The 19,103-nt window shown below is 43.3% G+C and overlaps 1 protein-coding gene across 4 annotated transcripts in view; it reads right to left on the bottom strand.

Moving 5' to 3' along the window:
* Positions 1-2,967: 2,967 nt before the first annotated feature.
* The window catches only part of PLEKHS1 (pleckstrin homology domain containing S1), a 39,709-nt gene continuing 23,573 nt past the window's right edge, over positions 2,968-19,103 (bottom strand). For 2 of the 4 annotated variants that reach the window (XM_032609319.1, XM_032609318.1), the window contains 11 exons: positions 17,173-17,261; positions 16,955-17,061; positions 16,492-16,626; positions 14,839-14,914; positions 13,848-13,964; positions 11,706-11,828; positions 9,157-9,248; positions 8,448-8,654; positions 7,671-7,772; positions 6,251-6,386; positions 2,968-4,171 (listed from right to left, as the gene is read on the bottom strand). In XM_032609319.1, coding sequence (XP_032465210.1) covers positions 3,992-4,171; positions 6,251-6,386; positions 7,671-7,772; positions 8,448-8,654; positions 9,157-9,248; positions 11,706-11,828; positions 13,848-13,964; positions 14,839-14,914; positions 16,492-16,626; positions 16,955-17,061; positions 17,173-17,261 — 1,364 coding nt within the window. In that variant the 3' untranslated portion in view covers positions 2,968-3,991. The remainder of the gene's footprint in view (positions 4,172-6,250; positions 6,387-7,670; positions 7,773-8,447; positions 8,655-9,156; positions 9,249-11,705; positions 11,829-13,847; positions 13,965-14,838; positions 14,915-16,491; positions 16,627-16,954; positions 17,062-17,172; positions 17,262-19,103) is intronic. The other 2 variants (XM_032609321.1, XM_032609320.1) reach the window with 1 other exon arrangement.

Here is a 19,103-nt window from a genome sequence, read left to right as displayed (position 1 = left end):
CTCCAAATGCTCTGTTGGAAGGTTGAGCAAGGGCAGAAAAGATGTCAACCTGCAAGCTGGAGGGGCCACGCGGAGCTGGGGAGCCCAGGTAATTCTCTTCACATTGCCAGCTCTGGTTTCTTCCCCAGCAAGACTGAAGTGCACCAGATTCAGGCCTAGGTTATATGATGGCCAAGACTAGCTTATAATCCATTCTCGTTACCTCCTTTCCTCCAGAAATATGCCCAGAATAGGGCTATCTCTTGCAGGGACAGTTGGGTTCACCACTCTGCAGCCCCCAGCTCCACCTTCACTCATGTTCGTCCATCTGGAATCGGGCTGGAATGAACAACAAGGGCAGCTCTGGAAGAGGAAGGTCACAGATGACTCTATGCACCGAGGATGGGTGTGGATGCGGTGGGGGGTGCACAGTGGGAGGAGGGTCTATCCTACCCTCTCTGCTCTGATGAATTACATGTCTGTGAGGCACATGTCCTTTTCGCCTTGGCCTCGAGACTTGCCCCCATCTCTCAGCAGGCTGTCCTACAGTTCTCTTGGCCGACTAACAAAAAGCTGGGTGTGGGACAGATGCCTCGGTTAGCAGATCTCTGGGCCAGTCACCAGCTTTCCTTGGGGCCACTCCCCAGTGGCAGAGAGCAGAGGCACAGGGTTCCTTTCTGGAGGGGGAACGGAGGGGTGGTTGTCATCAGCCTCTTCCAGAACTGTTGAAAACGAAGGGCCTTTTCCTCTCAAAATCACCCTCGTGCATATTCCGTGTCCTGTAGCTTCTCAGAAGATACACCAGCCTCTCCCTGTTACCCTGGGGGGTGATGCTCCCCAGAAGTGCTCCCTGGTCCACCTGCAGTCCAGTCACCTGGTTGTTAGAAGGCAGATTCCAGGGCCCCACAACAGAACTACCAAATCAGAACCTTTGGGTTGTGGGAGATCTTGAAATCTGCCCTGAGACTTCCTTTGGGGAACAAACTGCTCATGTGGGAGAAGCCCCTAGAGCAGGATCTTCGTAACAGGTATCCCAGATGGTTCGGCTGCAGGTGGAACGTTCTGGGACGAAGAGAGGGCCAGGAGCAGCCTCTCTATCCTCATTACACAGGGGAGAGCACGGACTGGGAGCCAGGAGTCCTGTGTTCTCCCGGCACCTCCGTGAGCCACGTAAACGCTTCAGCACCTTAGTCTTCAGGCTCTTCTTCCACTCAGTGTGGAACTGAAGGGCCTGGGAGCTAGTGCTTGTCTATCCATCTCAGCTTAGACGTCTGAGCAAAACAGGAGAAGGACCTCTGGGCTTCAGAGCAGTGTACCCGCCCCATTGCTGATTCCCAGACAGTTTTACCTTGATATATATATATACATATATATATATATATTTTAAACATCTTTATTGGAGTATAATTGCTCTACAATGGTGTTTTAGTTTCTGCTTTCTTGAATCAGTTATACATATGTTCCCATATCTCTTCCCTCTTGTGTCTCCCTCCCTCCCACCCTCCCTATCCCACCCCTCCAGGTGGAGCTGATCTCCCTGTGCTATGCGGCTGCTTCCCACTAGCTATCTACCTTACGTTTGGTAGTGTATATATATATCCATGCCTCTCTCTCGCCTTGTCACAGCTTACCCTTCCCCCTCCCCATATCCTCAAGTCCATTCTCTAGTAGGTCTGTGTCTTTATTCCTGTTTTACCCCTAGGTTCTTCATGACATTCTTTTTTTCTTAAATTCCATATATATGTGTTAGCTTATGGTATTTGTCTCTCTCTTTCTGACTTACCTTGATATTTTTTTAAATTTCCTTCACTAAGGTGGCTTGGTTTCTACTTATGAAGGCTTAATATATAAATATGTTTATATATATATATATATTATTTACCACACCTGTATTTATTTTTCATTATAAATGTGACATGTGCTGATAGTTAAAAAAAAAAAAAGAGAGAAAAATTCGAACGTTATAGAAATGCCTCCCCCCAATGGCCAACTGTGATCATACTTCTCAGAGATGATTCTTATTGACAATTTGATGTATGTTCTTCTAGACAAAAAATGGTATTGTCCTAGCAGCAGCAGTATAACTAACCTTTACTGAGTGCTTACTCCATATCAGGCAATGTGTCAGGGGCTGTTTGTACATCATCCATTTCAACATCATAACAACCCCTGTGAGGGAGGGATTTCTCTCCCCAGTTAGGGTTGAGAAAATTTTTAATTTCTTTATTTTATTTATTTATTTTTGGCTGCGTTGGGTCCTCGTCACTGTGGGTGGGCTTTCTCTAGTTGCAGCGAGCGAGGGCTATCCCTCGCTGCAGAGTGCAGGCCTCTCATTGCAGTGGCCTCTCCTGCTGCAGAGCACGGGCTCTAGGTGTGCGGGCTTCAGTAGTTGTGGCTCGCGGGCTCTAGAGCGCAGGCTCAGTAGTTGTGGCACATGGGCTTAGTTGCTCTGCGGCATGTGGGATCTTCCCAGACCAGGACTCGAACCCGTGCCCCCTGCATTGGCAGGTGGATTATCAACTACTGCACCACCAGGGAAGCCCAGGGTTGGGAAAATTTTATATGCACCAACACCAGTCATTTATTTTTGTAAATGTGGGATGATGTTATACCTACTATACTGCAACTTGCTTCTTTCATTCTTAAGATATTGTGAACATCTTTCCTAATCATTCATGTAAAACTTTGAACATCTGCAGAATGTTCAATTATATGATGTCATCATAATTAAGCAATTCCCAAAGGATTTTTGTTGTTGTTGTTACGGATATCTTTGTGTATTTGTGTGAGTGTTTCTGTAGGATAAATTTCTAGAAGTAGAAACAGTAGGTCAATATACACATATAAAATCATTATACAGTATACCTTAAACTAATACAATGTTATATGTCAATTATATCTCAATAAAAGTGGAAAAAAGTAGAGTCTTAACTCCAATCTAGCTTTACCAAAAAAAAAAAAAAAAAGAAAAAGAAACAGTAGGTCCAATAGGGCATGCAAATGAAAATTTTTTAATACTTTTGTGTACAATCTAGATAACAGAAAATGAACTATATTTGAGTGTCTCGTCTGTGTGTTGAAGGTCTTTTCAAATCTAAATCCAAATACAAAGTGAAGATCAGGACATCTGTTTCTCAGAGCTGGTTTTAGATTCTTGGTTCTGCCACTAAATAGCTATGAAACCAGGAGCCATGAAGAAAATACATCATTAAATGTCTGAGGCCTTGATTTCTTCCCGTGTGAAATGGCAACACAGTAAGATCTATTTTCCGAAGGCCTCTTTTGCTCTACCGTTCCCCCATCCTTGATTCATCCTTTAGTTCTCTGAATTTGTTGTCTTATTTATGAAAAAAGACTTGATCCTTTCGGCCTTTTAGGATCAATGAGTTAATGCATCAATTAGTTAAGAACTTTCAAACTTAGAAGTGCTAAGCAGTTCCCTTATTACTTGTAGGGCAAGCAAACTTTGCTGGATATAACCTTAAAATTGCTTCGACTTCTAAAATTGTTCCTTGGTCTTTAAGAAAACAAGATGATCGTTGAATCCAAGAAGTCACTGTGTCTTAGCATTCTGCATGTGATGAATAGCGGGAGGTGTCTGGGAAGGCTGATACGGTACCACATCTCTCTCGGGAATCTTGGCTTCCCGAAATGAGTGTTTCCAACTGTCCATTCCCTAACAAAGAAGAGACTGTGTGGACCATGACCTCACAGAACACACAGCACCTTTTAGATGAGAAACTTACCCAATCTCAGTCTGTGGTGTTTGGGACAAAGTCTGAGATAATAAGGCCTTACATTTTCACTGTGTTCCATAGTTATCATCCCACTTGGGCCTCTCAACATCCCTGACGCAATAGCCAGAGATGGGATGGTTATTCCCATTGTTAAGATGCAGATGGAGAAATTCAGAGAGCTGTGCTGACTGCCTGCTATCACACAGCGGTGAGGGGCAGAGCTCAGCACAGAGTCTGGGGCCCATCCTCGCTTGTCGGCAGTGGGCCCCAGCACGTTACTCTCCAGATCCTTTCTGCTGACCCTTTTTAATGGCTAGACTCCTCTCCAGTGTCCTCTCCAGTACAGACGTATCCAGTTTAGAAGGTTTAATACCTTGGTCTGGTAAGTGGCATGTACAGGCTATTGCGTGGAATTTCTCTGAATTTGGGATCCGAGCGATGGTGAGTTTTACTTTCTAAAACACAAGAAAGAAGAACATTAAATGACTAAAGACTATCTTTAGGACTGTTGGTTCTCAGTGTCAGTCTGTCCTCATTCACACCCTTTGAAGCTGGTTGTGAGGAAAATCTGGGCCGGAAAAAACCAGGATGACTTATATTGATATATTAATGTGGAAGATGGATTTTTATTCTCTGGCCTCCACTGGCCTGAGCCCTTAGGGCAGATTCCAGAGTACATCAGTCCTCTCCAGATGGGCCCATTTGTATCAGGAAACAAAAAGCCTCTTGAAACAAGAGAATCCAAATAAGACCACCAGACAGGACCAGCCCCTGACAAAATTGGGAGGAGACTGAAGTTCTATGTGTTTCTCCTGCAATCTAGCATCTCCTCCCCTTTCCCATGCACATCTCCTCCCCCTCCTTTTAAAATCTCACATTCTCTCCCCTTCCTGTCCCTACCCACGCTCACCCCAAATTCCCATTTCTGTCAACTTCATTCTCAAGGATGGAAAGTACATCTGCTTGGTTCAGCTGCTGTAAAACATTAGAGGCCTTTGACTGCCCCTCCTTTCGTTCTTATCTTCCCATCTTCCACTATCCTTTTTCCTTTCAGGGACCAGCTATTTGAATTTTAAAAAGGACTGGATATTTGTTTTTAACATAAAGAAATAGATCAGGAATGGTAGGGGTGGGCAAGTTGGGGAGTTTTTTGATCTTCAAATAATCATATTGGTGAACACATGTATTTCTCAATAGCATCTAGGAGAAAGGGGGTCAGGCAGAATGAGCCCAAAAGAAATGCTGTCAGTCCCTCTTATGCAAGTGACTCCACAATCTAGAAGGCAGTCTTGATAAACTGCAGCCAGCAACACCCAGGTGGAGTTCCTCCTGGATCTGCTCCCAGGCAAAAACCCTTTTCTTGGCTTCAGAGCTGATGCCTAGGTCTCTGGATAAGCATATTGTTTGGTAACTTTCAGAAGATTATATTGAACACTTGGCCGCAGCATGGGTCTTTGGCAGAGGAAATATATTACAGTTACTAGAGCGTTGGGCTGGACTCCTGAAAGCTTCCCTTTGCCACCACACAAACCCCTACCCTAGTCTTCAAAACCCAAGTCAAGCATCCCCTTCTCTGAGACACCTTTCTGGCCTCCCTCAAATAGATTAACTTCATTCTTCCTCTGTGATGCCATGATCCTCTGTTCGTATCTCAAGGCACATACTGCACCTGTAACTAGCACATAATATACCTGCTTTATCCACTAATCTGTAAGCTCCTTGAGCTCAGGCCGAGGCCATTTTTGTGGCTCTAGGACCTAGCAGAGAATACAGCATACAATAGATGTTCAATAAATGGTGAGTGAGTGAAGGAATGAAGGAATGAATGAGTCCTTTTGCTCTAACACTAACTATTTATGTATCTTAGACAACTCCCTAATTCTTACTAAGTTTTCCCATTTAGATAGTAGGGGTAGTACAATTTGTCTAACCAACAAAGTTATTGTGTGATGCAGAAGAGATAAGACATATTTAATCATAAACTCTCAGAGCTGGAAGAACTTTGAGAGATCTTCTGATCTCTTCTTCTGCCGATAGCAGAAGAAGTAATAGTAACCATACTGAGCACCTAATATGTGCCCGTCACTGTTGTAAGCATGTTATATATTATCTCCTTTAATTCTCCAATAACTAGCATTATCATTATCCCTAATTTTACAGAAGAGAAGATTGAGGCACCATTTGGTTGAAGGAGGTTGGATGTAAACACTGAGCCTGCCTGATTCCACTGCAAGCTCTTTTTTGCCATGTCATGCTGCATCTGAGGTCTTGAACCCAGCCGTTCAGTCTCCTAGCCCAGTGCTCCCTCCAAATACTACCTGATACAAAAGAATTTTAAAAGGGTCCTAAAATAACATTCTTGTTATTTAGAAGTATCTTATGAAGTGTTATTTACACTTATTCTCTTATTTACATATGGTGGCTGCGGCTTGCAGAGTCTCATTTGTCTTCAGAGCACAGCACTGTTCAGACACCATCCAAGACCTTGATCTTGTTCCCTCTTGCCCTGACCAGGGCCAATCAGCAGGACTCACCTCCCTCTCGATGGACCGGCTGAGAAACAAGGAAACCTCCTCCAGGCTCTGGGGCTTCAGGTCATTCACGGCGAAAAGGTGATCTCCGTGAAAAAATAAGCATCCCAGGTGCGGGGGGCCATCCCACTGAGCCACACTGCAATGGGGGTACAGCATCCAACGCAAGAGTGAGACGGTGCTTGCTGGGAGTGCGGGGCACAGATGGAGATACAGATGGGGCTCCTCACTCTATTCTACCACTACTATTACTAGCTTCTTTAGCTATATTGCGCTACATCTGAAGTAGTCGAACTCTCTTTTTCTGTTTGGAATATTCTTTCCTCTATCATTACTCTTGGAGCCTGAGTCTTCCTCCAAACTCCAACTCCAATGACACTGCCTTTCCAAAGCCCTCCTACATTACCCTTCCTTTACCTTAATTAATCTCTTCTGCCTCTGGACTTCTACTGCATTGTCTGAGCCCCTCGCTTATTGTATACTCGGATCAAATGCATTTTATATTTACTTGTTTATGCAGCTGTCTTTTTCAACGGCTTTGAGACCCCAGAAGTATGGAACCACCTTAAAAAAAATGTTTTTTTATAACCCCATAAACAGAAGATGTTACGTACTGGGTTGGCCAAAAAGTTCGTTCCGGTTTTTCCGTAAGACGATACGGAAAAACCCAGTATTTAAAGTGAGCACACAGTGAATATGTCATGCAAAAATAGATGAATTATTAGATGAGCAAGCTCAGGTGTAGAGGAGTCCATAGTTTCCGTCAAATATGTTTTGAGCCTTAGATTGTGGGAAGTTTGGAAAAATGGCAGGTTGTGGTTCCTGCCCTCTTACAGAACTTATAATTGATGTGTGATGTTTACATTAACAAGCTTTCTTCTATTCTAAAAAGGTAATCTTCCATCAAAATGAATTACAAGGTCTTTAAAAGAATGTACAGTCAAACAAACAGTGATCATTGTAAGAAAATTCTCTGCCACACAATCTTCTGTGTCTGAGTCCCTGACCAGCAGGTTTTTACCTGATGTCTAGAAGTCTTCGACCCTGGTATGCCATTTTCTTTTAGACCTTAGATTCTTGTTGACCTCACTGACTTCATTCATGAAATACTCACTGCTCGTTGTTTGGCAATGATTTCCTTGGACGATACGTATTCCTGCCCACTTTTCCTCACTTTCAAAAAATCAGAAATTTAGTCCTCCTGGACTTTTGGGTCCTCCTATACCCACCTATCTCCCAGCTGTCCCTCCTATACAACAGTATCCTTATTTCCGCCTCAATCAAAGACGTTTTGTGACAACAGCAGCACGAGAGTCCGAGTTCTCCAGGCAGTTTTGCCACATACAGTGTTTCAGGATATAATGACTGTCTTCATACCATCCAACCCCATTTATAATCAGTAACCCTCAAATCTCCTACCTACCATATCCGTCCTGCAGCTTCTCTGAGAGCAAGATGGTTTATGATGTCAGGAGGATAAAGGAACACGTTCAGCTTCTCCACTTGGATTTCATCGGGGATGTTACTACAAGACATTTGTAAAAGTCAGGCAACCCTCTCTGGCTCTGAACTGTACCTTCTGAATGGACTTTGGCTTCCGACACCTGAGATGGTGTTATGCCATTAAAGATTGTCCAAAACATTTGCAGAAGGATAAGAATTTAAGTTACTCGTTAATGCCCTCCTCCACCCCCTTGGGATGTGGTAGCGATGGTAGACAATGGAAAAGGAGTAAAAAATGGACGAAGTTCATTATATATCATGTCAGTTTGCACACTTCTCCACAGAAGGAGACACTGAAAAGAGTTAAAGTTGAGAACGATCTCATCACATGTTCTTGGCATCATTTAAAACCTGAAAGTTCTCCAGCCTAGTCTACAACCAAACCTCATGTGACTTGCATGCCTGTCATTTTAATAGTAAAATCTGGGTGATATACAACCCAGGTCAGGGTGATCCAAGGTTCCAGAACCTGAAAGAACAGAATTTTTTAAAGTATTTGAAAATGCCACTCACAGCCCAGGGGACTGCTCGCTGCACTTCCAACTCTGGTATTCACTGTCCTTGGTTACTGTATCAGTGAGAAGGGCAAGCTGGACAGATTCTTGGCTGAGTTGGAGATTAAAATGTGAATTCTGAGTACAAATGGAAGCCTGCCTTGCTCTACGGACCCATAAAATTTGAGAAATGAGAACTTTACTTGATTAGTATAGACAATTGCACAACACTTAGTGAGGCCGACCCCTTTTCGTCATTCGTGATCTGTGCTTCCGTATTGGCAGGTGAAAGACAAGAGCCTGTTCCTGAGCCTTGTTCTTGTGGGTGAAGCTCCCCATTCAGGATATCTGCCAGGGTCTGGGATTCCTCTTTGCCATCAGCAGACTTATGGGACGACTCTTCGGAAACACTAGAGTACAAGAAGTTAACACAAACCCTTTTTCAGCATTATCTATTTACAGCTTTCCGTGGTGTGTGAATCAGATTTAAGTATCTAACAGCCATGTGAAAACTAACAAGGTTTTGAAGTATGTCCAACCATCAGAATCCCAGCTACAGTTAGAACCAAATCCAAGAAACTTTCCTTCTAAAAATGGACATGGGACCAAAATAGCCCTTTACACTGGGAGGGTTTGGAGAGACAAAGTGAGCGTGTGAGAGACGTAAATGCAAAATAGAAAAGAACTGCCCCGGGAGACAGAAAATGTCCCCAGGATGTCACTAATGGTTTTCTATGGGTAGAGAAACCATTCTCACGTTCACTTGTTTTGAGATGACTGAATGGCGTGTTGAGCTTGGTCTGTGGTAATGCTTTTGTATTATTATATCAACTATTTAAATGATCTGCAGCAACTGTTCTAGAACAGGACATTAGCTAAGATCAAATTTTAAGGTACGGCAGTTTTACTTACCAGGATTTCATGGACATGTAATGACCCTCAACTGCCTTGGAGACCTGGTCTGGACTACCAGGTCCAATGGGTTCAATGGGTTCATTATCCAACTATAGACAAGAGGCAGAGACGTAAGGATGTGAGTCTATCAATAAGCCAGGTACCTTGTCACCCACTACCTGACGGCTCTGGTCCCTGAAACGGTATGTCTACCGTTGGATGAACAGTGGTGCTCATTCTGGGGGAATGAACCAGTAAAGCTTCTGGCAGACTCCAAATCTGCTTTCTTCTCTAGGATTCCCCACGTTCCTGATACAAGTGTCCTATTGGAGTAAATTGCTGTCCGTTGTTCTTTTCATCACTAGGCACTTGATGACATGAACTCTTTTGCCCAACCGATACTATTATAGAATCACGACACCTGAGTGGGTCAAAGGCTCCGACATAGTGCAGAGCTGGCCTCGGGCTACTCTGCTCACAGGCAGTCAAGTTACTTCAAGGGGCTGTAAGGATTCTAGAAAATACTGTCCTCTGGGGATTCTCCACTAGCCTGTTGGAACTAAGTCATTTGGGGCAATGGTTTCTCAAAAACCCTAAGGGCTTCCGATTGCCTACCTAACAAATTAACCATGAACCATCACTGGAACACTTCTTTCCAGTCAAGCCAGCCCTCCCACTACGCCCCTACAAACGGTGTTCTTCTAGTGCCCATTTCATGCAGTTTTCTTCCCCTTTTCTCTTTTGTCTAATGAAGCTGTATTCAGGCCTGGCTTGAGGTCCCATAGCCCCCTCCGATCACCTCAGCCACTGCCAACCTCTCCCTTCTCTGAACTTCTACGACACGGTGTTGTACTCAATTTTTGTGGTGGTCTTCCAGCTTAGTTTTATCTGCCTTACTAGACTTTGCATCTCGTAAAGTACCTAGCAAACGCCGGGCATACAGCTAGCGCTCAGTACCACCTGGCTGGTTGGTTGGACCGTCATGAAAGACTAGTCGCCGTCACCATGTCCCAGAGAGCACTGGCATGAAAAGCGGGGTCCTGTGGTCAAATGAGCTTGGGGAATGCTGTGCGTTCATACTGCTGTACAGTATGCCCCACTGCATACTAAAAAGGTTCTGAGACTTCTTCAGTGAAGAAGCTTGTGTAACTTACTTTGATTTGGTGTCTCCAGAACTTATTTCACCTCAGAATGCTTCTTATGTATGAACACGTCACCATCTTATAGAAAAACCCAGTTTGGGAAATGCTGCCCCCCTCCCCCCAATTTTGCCTTCCTACTTCCCATTTCCATTCTCTTCTCTCTACTGTCCACCTTGAATATAGCTGCTGGGTTAATAGTACTAGAAGAGAATTCGGTTTTGCCCCTTCCTAACTGAGAAGCCACCATTGCCCCTTGTCCTGCCTGCAGCATGAAATCAACTTGGCATTCAAGACCCATTATGGTCTGGCTCTTTTTTCTGGTTGCTGTGGGTTTTTTTCCCCTAATATGCCACTCACGCTGGGTTAGAGCTCAACTGAACTATTCATCATATATGTTGTCAAATGCCATTTTGTGTCTTGAAGCCCTCCCTGACTCCAGTGGAGACAGAAAATCTGTCTTTACTTCTATTGCTTCCAGAGCTCTTTTATTTTTTTAAAAAAAGTATTATTTTATTGAAGTGCAGTTGATTTACAATGTTGTGTTAATTTCTACTGTACAGCAAAGTGATTCAGCTATATATATATATACATATATATATATATTGGGTTGGCCAAAAATTTCGTTTGGGTTTTCCATAAGCTGTTATAGAAAAACCCAAATGAACTTTTTGGCCAACCCAATATATATGTATATGTGTGTGTGTGTGTGTGTATACACACACACACACACACACACACACACACACACATTCTTTTTCATATTCTTTTCCATTTTGGTATATCACAGGATATTGAATATGGTTCCCTGTGCTATACAGTAGGACCTTGTTGTTTGCTTCCAGAGCTCTTTGACCATGCCTCTGGTGGAGCATCGTCAGGTGGTAACTGGTAAGACTGTGAGCACTGAGGGCAGGCGTGATATCAGGTCCTTTCCGGTAGCCACCATGCCTAGCACAGTACAGGATTCGCACACAGAAGGCACTCAGTAGGGAATTCCAAATGATCAATAGACCGGTTGGTATATGCCACACAATTTATCACCCAAGGGTATTGTTGTTTCTGCTCATATTATTATTATCTCTTCCTAGAATGCAGAAAGACTCCCCAGATCAATCCCTCAAGTCCAAATTTTGCCTATCATGTAAGGTCAAATGTCATTCCATGGAACTTTCCCTGGCCTCTGTCTGGAAGTCAGCTTCCCCGCCTACCACCCCCATGCCCTCTGAGCATTTTACGAGCATCTCTCTTCAGCGTGGAGCCCTTTCTGTCTCGTATCATGGTTGGTTCCTATTAAAGTGTCAACACTGTGAGCACATCACCTGTGTCTGATTCTGAAACCAGCTTAATGCCTCAGAAACAGTGCCTGGCAGGGGCTCAGTAAATATTTGTAGAAGGAGTAAATGATTAGTAAACAGAAGGGGTTACCTCTAAAAGAATACTTCGAGGATTAATATAATGACTCTCTTCTTCTGTATCCTGAGCGGTCTCTGACAAGACATGCGGTAGATGAGCTTCTCTGAGTCCTGAAGACCTTTTTTCTATTAAATGCTGAATAAAGAGATGAAGACAGAGTTAATGCTTTTTCTTTGTCTTTGCAAGAGACAGAATTAAGCCACATGTTTTCTGGAGAAGGCATAATCGATTAATTGGGTTGAGAACATCCGAGGATCTTCCAAGGTTACATCTAGAAGCCCACACAACTTGAACTTGCTTCTTGAGTCTGGGTCACCACTGATATAAAAATATAAGCCCATCTTTCAGGTTTTTCTCTATTATTGGGTCCTGTAACTCAGAACAAGTAATTCTCTCCGGTGGGTGGTGTTCTAATCTCCGCCACTGAATCCTCCACCCTCCTCTTTTTCTAGTTTTCATTCAGTGCCATCTGAGAAGCTAATTAGCCCAGGGTCAAGGCACTGCATCTTTTCCCTTTCCGCTCAGTGTTCCTCTTTTGTGTTCTGCTTATATAATTCTACTGTTTCCATAGCAATGCAATTTTGTAGCATCAATCATGTGATAGTATGAATTGTAGGCTTCAAGGTGATCTAGGTTCAACCAATTACTGCTTCCCTCTCTAATAGATACAGGACAGTACAAAGTAGCTGCTTTGCCTGGCAGGAAAATTGTTATAAGTACAATTCAATTCTTCCAAGTACAATGCCTTAGAGCAAGCGGGGGGGGGGGGGGGGGGGGGGTGGTGGTGGTGTTGAAAAAACCCTGGATGTTCTCTAGGAAGTCCTTGAAAGAAAGTGATTAAAAAAAAAAAAAAGATGTATTTGAGTTGTGTCCGTTTTTCTAGCTCCAAATTCATGAAGCCAGGTCATGCTGAGTCTGGGATGAGGAAGGGTTCCCATTTTATTTTAGAAACAGCAACAACAACTCCCAACAAGGTAGGTGGTTCTCTTAACTGAAGCTGATTGGAAAATCACTGGATTGGAATACATAGTATGAAAAGGCAAAATGACCAATAATATTATCTCTAGGGAGAAGGGGTACAGGAGTGAAAAGCTAGAGAGGCATTTACTGAAAAGAGTTATCTTTCTCAACCCCATTTCCTACCACCTTTCCTACAAGTACCAAATGAAGTGTTTGGCCTGGTGCATTTGATATGCTACATAAGGCTTTTAAAATAGTTGGAGAGCTTCCAGCTAGATAAAACAGGAGGCTATGCCCTATTAAGATGTGCCTGGTACCCAGGGAAAAGGCAAAGTCAGTGGTTACATCTCTAAGGGACAAAATAGCATCCATGGCAGAAGAAAAAAACCACTCAGCCTGTTCATTAATAATATCCAGAATTGGGAAGATTGCAAATCCAAGAGAGCTGAAAGCACAATTACAAATCATTTTCAAGGGGCAAATGCATTATTATTTTTTTCCTCCAATGGACTTCATTAGAAATGAAGTCACACACACACACGGAGAAGCAAGACTGATCTGGGTAAATATAGGAAATAATAAGAACTCTGATTTTGCCTCAGGAGTACAGATGGTCAAGTGGTGTTCGGGGAATTTTTTTTTACAGAAGTAATCTTTGCCCTGTTGGTGGAAGGAGGGAAAAGGCTACCATCCAGGCTTTTGTTTAGCTGGGGGGATCTCCACCCAACATACCCGATGTACCTGGATGCATATCAAAGAGCATCCAAAATGAATGAATACATTTAGATGTAGGCAGGGCAAGCAGTAAGGCTCGTGATGGTAGGGGAAACAGACTAAATATACGATAGATCCTAGGACTAAGAATCATTCTTTGGTGGATTAGGCTTTGAGGAAGATGTCAAATACATTGACTTTTTTTTTTTTTTTTTTTGCTGTATGCGGGCCTCTCACTGTTGTGGCCTCTCCCATTGCGGAGCACAGGCTCTGGATGCACAGGCTCAGCGGCCATGGCTCACGGGCCTAGCCACTCCGCGGCATGTGGGATCTTCCCGAACCGGGGCACGAACCTGTGTCCCCTGCATCGGCAGGCGGACTCTCAACCACTGCGCCACCAGGGAAGCCCCAGATACATTGACTTTTGAAGCATCAGCTGGCTCCCAGGCAGGGCGTCCTAAGAGAGGTAAGTCCGATTACCATGTCTGGAAGACTTTTTCTTGCTGTGGTCGTGCTGACAGCCTCCAGTGTGCAGGAAGAACCAAGGAGATGGATGGGGTCTGAAGAGGGCCTTCTATCACCAAATGAGGGTTTCTCCTGCTTATCAAAAAGGAATATTGGAATCAGGGCATGCTTGATCTCTTGTCTAGAATGAAGCAACATCCTGGTCATGGGGCTCTCTGCTTCCAATCTTTGACCACTAACATTTATACTGCTGGCCAGCATTCTCCCGTTTAGACAAGAGCTGGTCTTGTGTCTCTCCTGTTCCAAAACCCTTGAGGACTCCCAGCCTGGCCTTCAGAGATGCTCTAAGTTTCCCTCAACCTGTCTTTTCAAAGCTGTGTCCCTCTGTACCCCACTCCTTCACTCTAATCATTTGAGTACTTGTAGACACACTTTGCTTTCCCTTCTCCTTGGCCTCTGCTTTTGTTGTAAGCATGGAACAATCTAGAAACAATGTCAAAACGATACCTAGAGGCCAAAGTTTCATTTATAAAGGTCTGTCCTAAGAAAGGACTTAGGTAAATTAGCAAAGGTTCTTATGAAGTAAATAAACAACTTAAAATTTCTGGCACTTACATCAAAAAAACCTTATATTGAAAATATAAGATAGGTAAAAAGCATGTTTTTTAGAAACCACCCTGGACTCAGTCATTCCAAAGGTAGCTGTTATGTACCTTGAATAACAATGATGGAAAATACTGTAGTTTCAGCTACTATTAAAAAATGCCACTCCTCCTACTCCAATAATGAAAATTTGAAGTGTCTGTATTTTAGCTCTCTTGCAAAACACAAAAGAATTTTTTTCTATTGTTAGTCATAAAAATAACAAGGATGTACATTTTCTCACTTATTTATTCCTTGTATTAATGCCAGTTGCTAAGGAGGGGAAAAAAAATAGCTCACATTGTTTCCTTGTGAAAGAGGGCTTTGTTCGGGTGACCCGCTATTTTATCAGTGAAATAGTTACCCCTGTATTCTGGCGTGCTGCTTTCGTATTCCGGCAGAGTGATGACAAGAAAGAGACCCAGTCTTTAATCTTCTCCCTGTTGATAGGAATAAACTTTCCGGCATGCGGCAACAACGGCGCCTGCGCTCATTTTGAACCGGAGGAGGATTCTTTTATTAAGATTGGACAGGCAATGGGGTAGGTACCAGGGAAATAAGGATCTTTTTCTTTTTTTTTTTCGCTGTACGCGGGCCTCTCACTGCTGTGGCCTCTCCCGTTGCGGAGCACAGGCTCCGGACGCGCAGGCTTAGCGGCCATGGCTCACGGGCCCAGCGGCTCCGCGGCATGTGGGATCCTCCCGGACCGGGGCACGAACCCGCGTCCCCTGCCTCGGCAGGCGGACTCCCAACCACCGCGCCACCGGGGAAGCCCCAGGATCTTTTTCTTGAGTGGCTTAAATGCACCCCCCCTCCTTGGATCCTTACCACCTCCATGCTAACACACCAGAATTAACCCTCGTGCCACCTCTGTGAGCAAAGCTCAGAGAAATGGGAAGAAAAGTGGAAAGTAACAGTATAATCACAGGGTTTGGAGCTTTTGACTTTGAAACGGATTTCTTTTGTGTTCTTAAGTGGCCCCTTAACCTGTCAGCGCCATTTGGTGTAGCTATTTAGGTGTGCCTCCCTTTAGGGAGTGCATGTATTTAAGGAGGTATTTGAGCAAATGTATATAGATCACACCTTCTTTCTATTGACTCCCGAGACAATTGTAAAGGAAGGCTTTCGCCTGGGGATTGATCTGCAGCAGATCAAATGTCTTCATATGGACACTTGGGCTTGAGCATTTGTCGCCTCCGTACAGCTGCCTTCTCCAACTTTAGCCTCTCTGTCAAGCAGGTAATCATCCACAAAGAATCCATTTGCCATCTTCGCTAACACCAGGAGCCCCTCTTAAAAACTGAAGACTCCTTCAGGGACGAGCATAGCCACTCCCCAATATATGTACCTTGGGTAGATGTTAGTGTATTGGTTTCTTGTACATAAAATGTATCTGTGGTGATGGTGACAGTCATGGGTTGAATTGTGTCCCCCGCCTAAATTCACATGTTGAAATCCCAATCCTCAGTACCTCAGAATGTGACCTTATTTGGAAGTCAGGTCAGGTTGTTGCAGACGTGATTAGTTAAGATGAGGTCAGACTGGAGAAGGGCGTCCCAATCCAATATGACTAGAGTCTTTATAAAAAGGAGAAATTTGGACGTAGAGACGTGCACATAGGGAGATTGCCATGTAAAGACTGGAGGTTTGCTGCCACAAACCAAGGAACTACCAGAAGTTAGGAGAGAGGCCTGGAACAGATCTTCTCTAGAACCTTCAGAGGAACCATGGCCTACGACACCTTGATTTCAGACTCCTAGTCTCCAGGACAGTGAGACAACAAATTTCTGTTGTTCTAAGCCACCCAGTTTGTGGTACATGGCTATGGCAGCCCTAGGAAATGAATACTGTGATTTGTCAAGGTATTTTAACACATAATAAAGACTGCCAAGATGGTGTTTAAGGTTGTGGCCATGGGTTTCTAGTCAAGGCATGTTTATTGTGTACTGGTTTAAAATGTTTTTGTTTGTTTTTTATTTTGCATACAGGAGACACCCTGTGTTATCGTACTACTTACCTGTCATAGCCAATGAGGAAGTATTCCCTGTTAGTGGCCCTGATCGACATCACTTCGTCATGATGGCAGTTAAACATCTTCTGTACAGATTGCATTTTTTCATGGTTACTGATGCCGACTGCTATACTGGAACTTCTGTTAGATATAGATATAAAGTATTAAACAGATGCAAATACAAAATTAGGAAGAAATTGACTAATGGTTTTTATTAAGTTTCAAATTGAATAAAACTTGAGATCTGTTTGATCAATACTTTGAAAATTGTCCAATAGTTTTAGAAAATAAGTTTAGATCTGGTTTATCACTGATTGAAAATACTTTGTTCAGCCTAAAACTTAATTCAGAATTCCTATTTCAGTTGGACTCTTAGTTCCACAAATTAACGTTTTCTAATCTTTTTTCTATTTTGCAGGCAACACGTTAGTATTTGTTATTATAAACATTTTCTTGATTGGATACGCACTGATCAATTTCAATAGAACCTCGGTGATGATGGTCTTTGTAATAGGAAAGACTAAAGCCCTTTTCCCCACTCTTTGACAGGATGAAAAGCCGCTTTTTCCAAGAGGTCTGAAAAATGAAAACATTTTGCATCTCAGTTAAATCTCAAAGGAAGAGAAAGGATTTTAAAAATGCTCATGAGGCTGGTGGGAGGCCTGTTAAATCTTTGTGAATACTTACTGCAGAGAAGAAAAGCTGAGGAGGTGGTGATTTAATAAAGTAATCTTGTTTGCAGACTTCATTTTCATAATATAATGTAAATTGTTTGCCTAATAAAAGAAAGTGAACAGGAGTCAGTCTGTTCCCTATAAATTTCTGAGAAGAACTGCTTCAATTGGAGAACACTGTTTACTGCTGGAAAGGTCTTCACATTATTCAGTTATGGAAAAACACATCTATAATAGGCCAGGAGAACAAAAAACCCAGGACCAAGTGTGTGATTCTTATTCATCCACTGTCGGGACCTTTGTTCAGATGACATTTAGAAGCTCTTTAATTCAGCTCACACCTGTCTGGCTCTCCGGATGCCGGTGGCTCTCTAGATGTGAGCAAAGATTTGTCTCCCTTCCTGTTGAACCACCAGCCGCAGCAGCAAGGTAATTCTGCCTTGACCTTGGACTTACCAAACAAAAGCAAAACCACCTGCTATTGAAAATAAGGTGGGAAAGTGGTTAAATAGGAGCTTTCCGAAATGTTAATTGCTTCTCTGTAAGGATGGACATGTATAGGCAGTTTTGATTTTTTCTATATTTTTGAAAAGGTCTGCAAGAAATATGTACTACTTTCCTTATCTAGAAAAAATTAATGTTGCTAAAATAAAATTTATTTTAAAAAGAAGACCTTGGTTTTGCTTTTACATCCAGGCTATAGTTCTAGTTCATCCATGGTTTGGTAAAAGACAGCCTTTACTAAAGAATTAGCACTGCTTTATTAAGTGAAAACAGAATGAAGATTAGGTACTACAGCTGATGGAGACATTATGCTCGTATCCAGTAATTCTCAGCCAGCCGTCCTCACCTTCCCTGCCTCTCCTCCTTCTGCAGCAGCTCTGCCTGCTGCCCCCGTTCTTCCCACAAAGGAAGAAAAAAGGAAAGAGAAAAACAGAAGGAGACAAAAGCAAAAAGTTTTAGCTCCTTTATTTAATGGTTGTGTGGCTTTGGACAAATTCACAGATTTATTTACTGAACAAATACTTACAGAACACCTTGAATCACTAAATTTCAGTTTCCTCATTTGTAAAATGGAGGTGAAAAATAAAGGAAAGCCAAGAGCATCGTAGCCACTGCAGTCCCTGACCGACAGTGCACCCTGAGAGGAATTCAGGATGAAAAGCAGGATGCGGCACTCTGTGATCTAGAAAAACAGTCCCCATAGATAGTCAGAGGTATTTCAGGAAGAATTTTAATGAATCCAAATCCTTGCAACTTCCCGTACATAGATGAGCACTAAAATCATTAACTTGAGGTATCTGTTCTTTGTGACTAACAGCAATCTTTTACTGAGATGTATTCTTTTTTTTTTTTTTTCTTTTTGCGGTACACGGGCCTCTCACTGTTATGGCCTCTCCCATTGCGGAGCACAGGCTCCGGACACGCAGGCCCAGCGGCCGTGGCTCACGGGCCCAGCCGCTCCGCGGCATGTGGGATCTTCCCGGACCGGGGCACGAACCCGTGTCCCGTGCATCGGCAGGCGGACTCTCAACCACTGCGGCACCAGGGAAGCCCTACTGAGATGTATTCTTGACTGAATGTATTTTCTAGCCAAAAGTCATGCATAAGCTGGTTTCCCCCTACCTCTTCAGAGTGGTTCCCTAGAGCTACCGAGAGGCTTCTCCCCAGTAGGAGACAGAGTGGAGTAAGAGAACAGAGTGAGTAAGAGAGGAAGAGTGGTATAAGATGAGGCTGCAGACGAATCCTGCAGCACCTGGTAGACACTAGACCATGGGACAGTTTGCATTTATTTTAAAAGCAATGGACAACACCATCCATGGATTAGCCTTGACCAAAAAACACTGAAACAACCTCATCAACCCTCTAGATCCAATTTGTAGGAAATACAGAAAACAGAGAAACATGCTAAACACCATACCAGGGATGTGATCAGCAAAATTC

Source organism: Phocoena sinus, chromosome 16 (assembly GCF_008692025.1).
Source record: "Phocoena sinus isolate mPhoSin1 chromosome 16, mPhoSin1.pri, whole genome shotgun sequence".
In the NCBI taxonomy this organism is placed as follows: domain Eukaryota; kingdom Metazoa; phylum Chordata; class Mammalia; order Artiodactyla; family Phocoenidae; genus Phocoena; species Phocoena sinus.
This window is presented reverse-complemented; position numbering and strand designations above follow the sequence as displayed.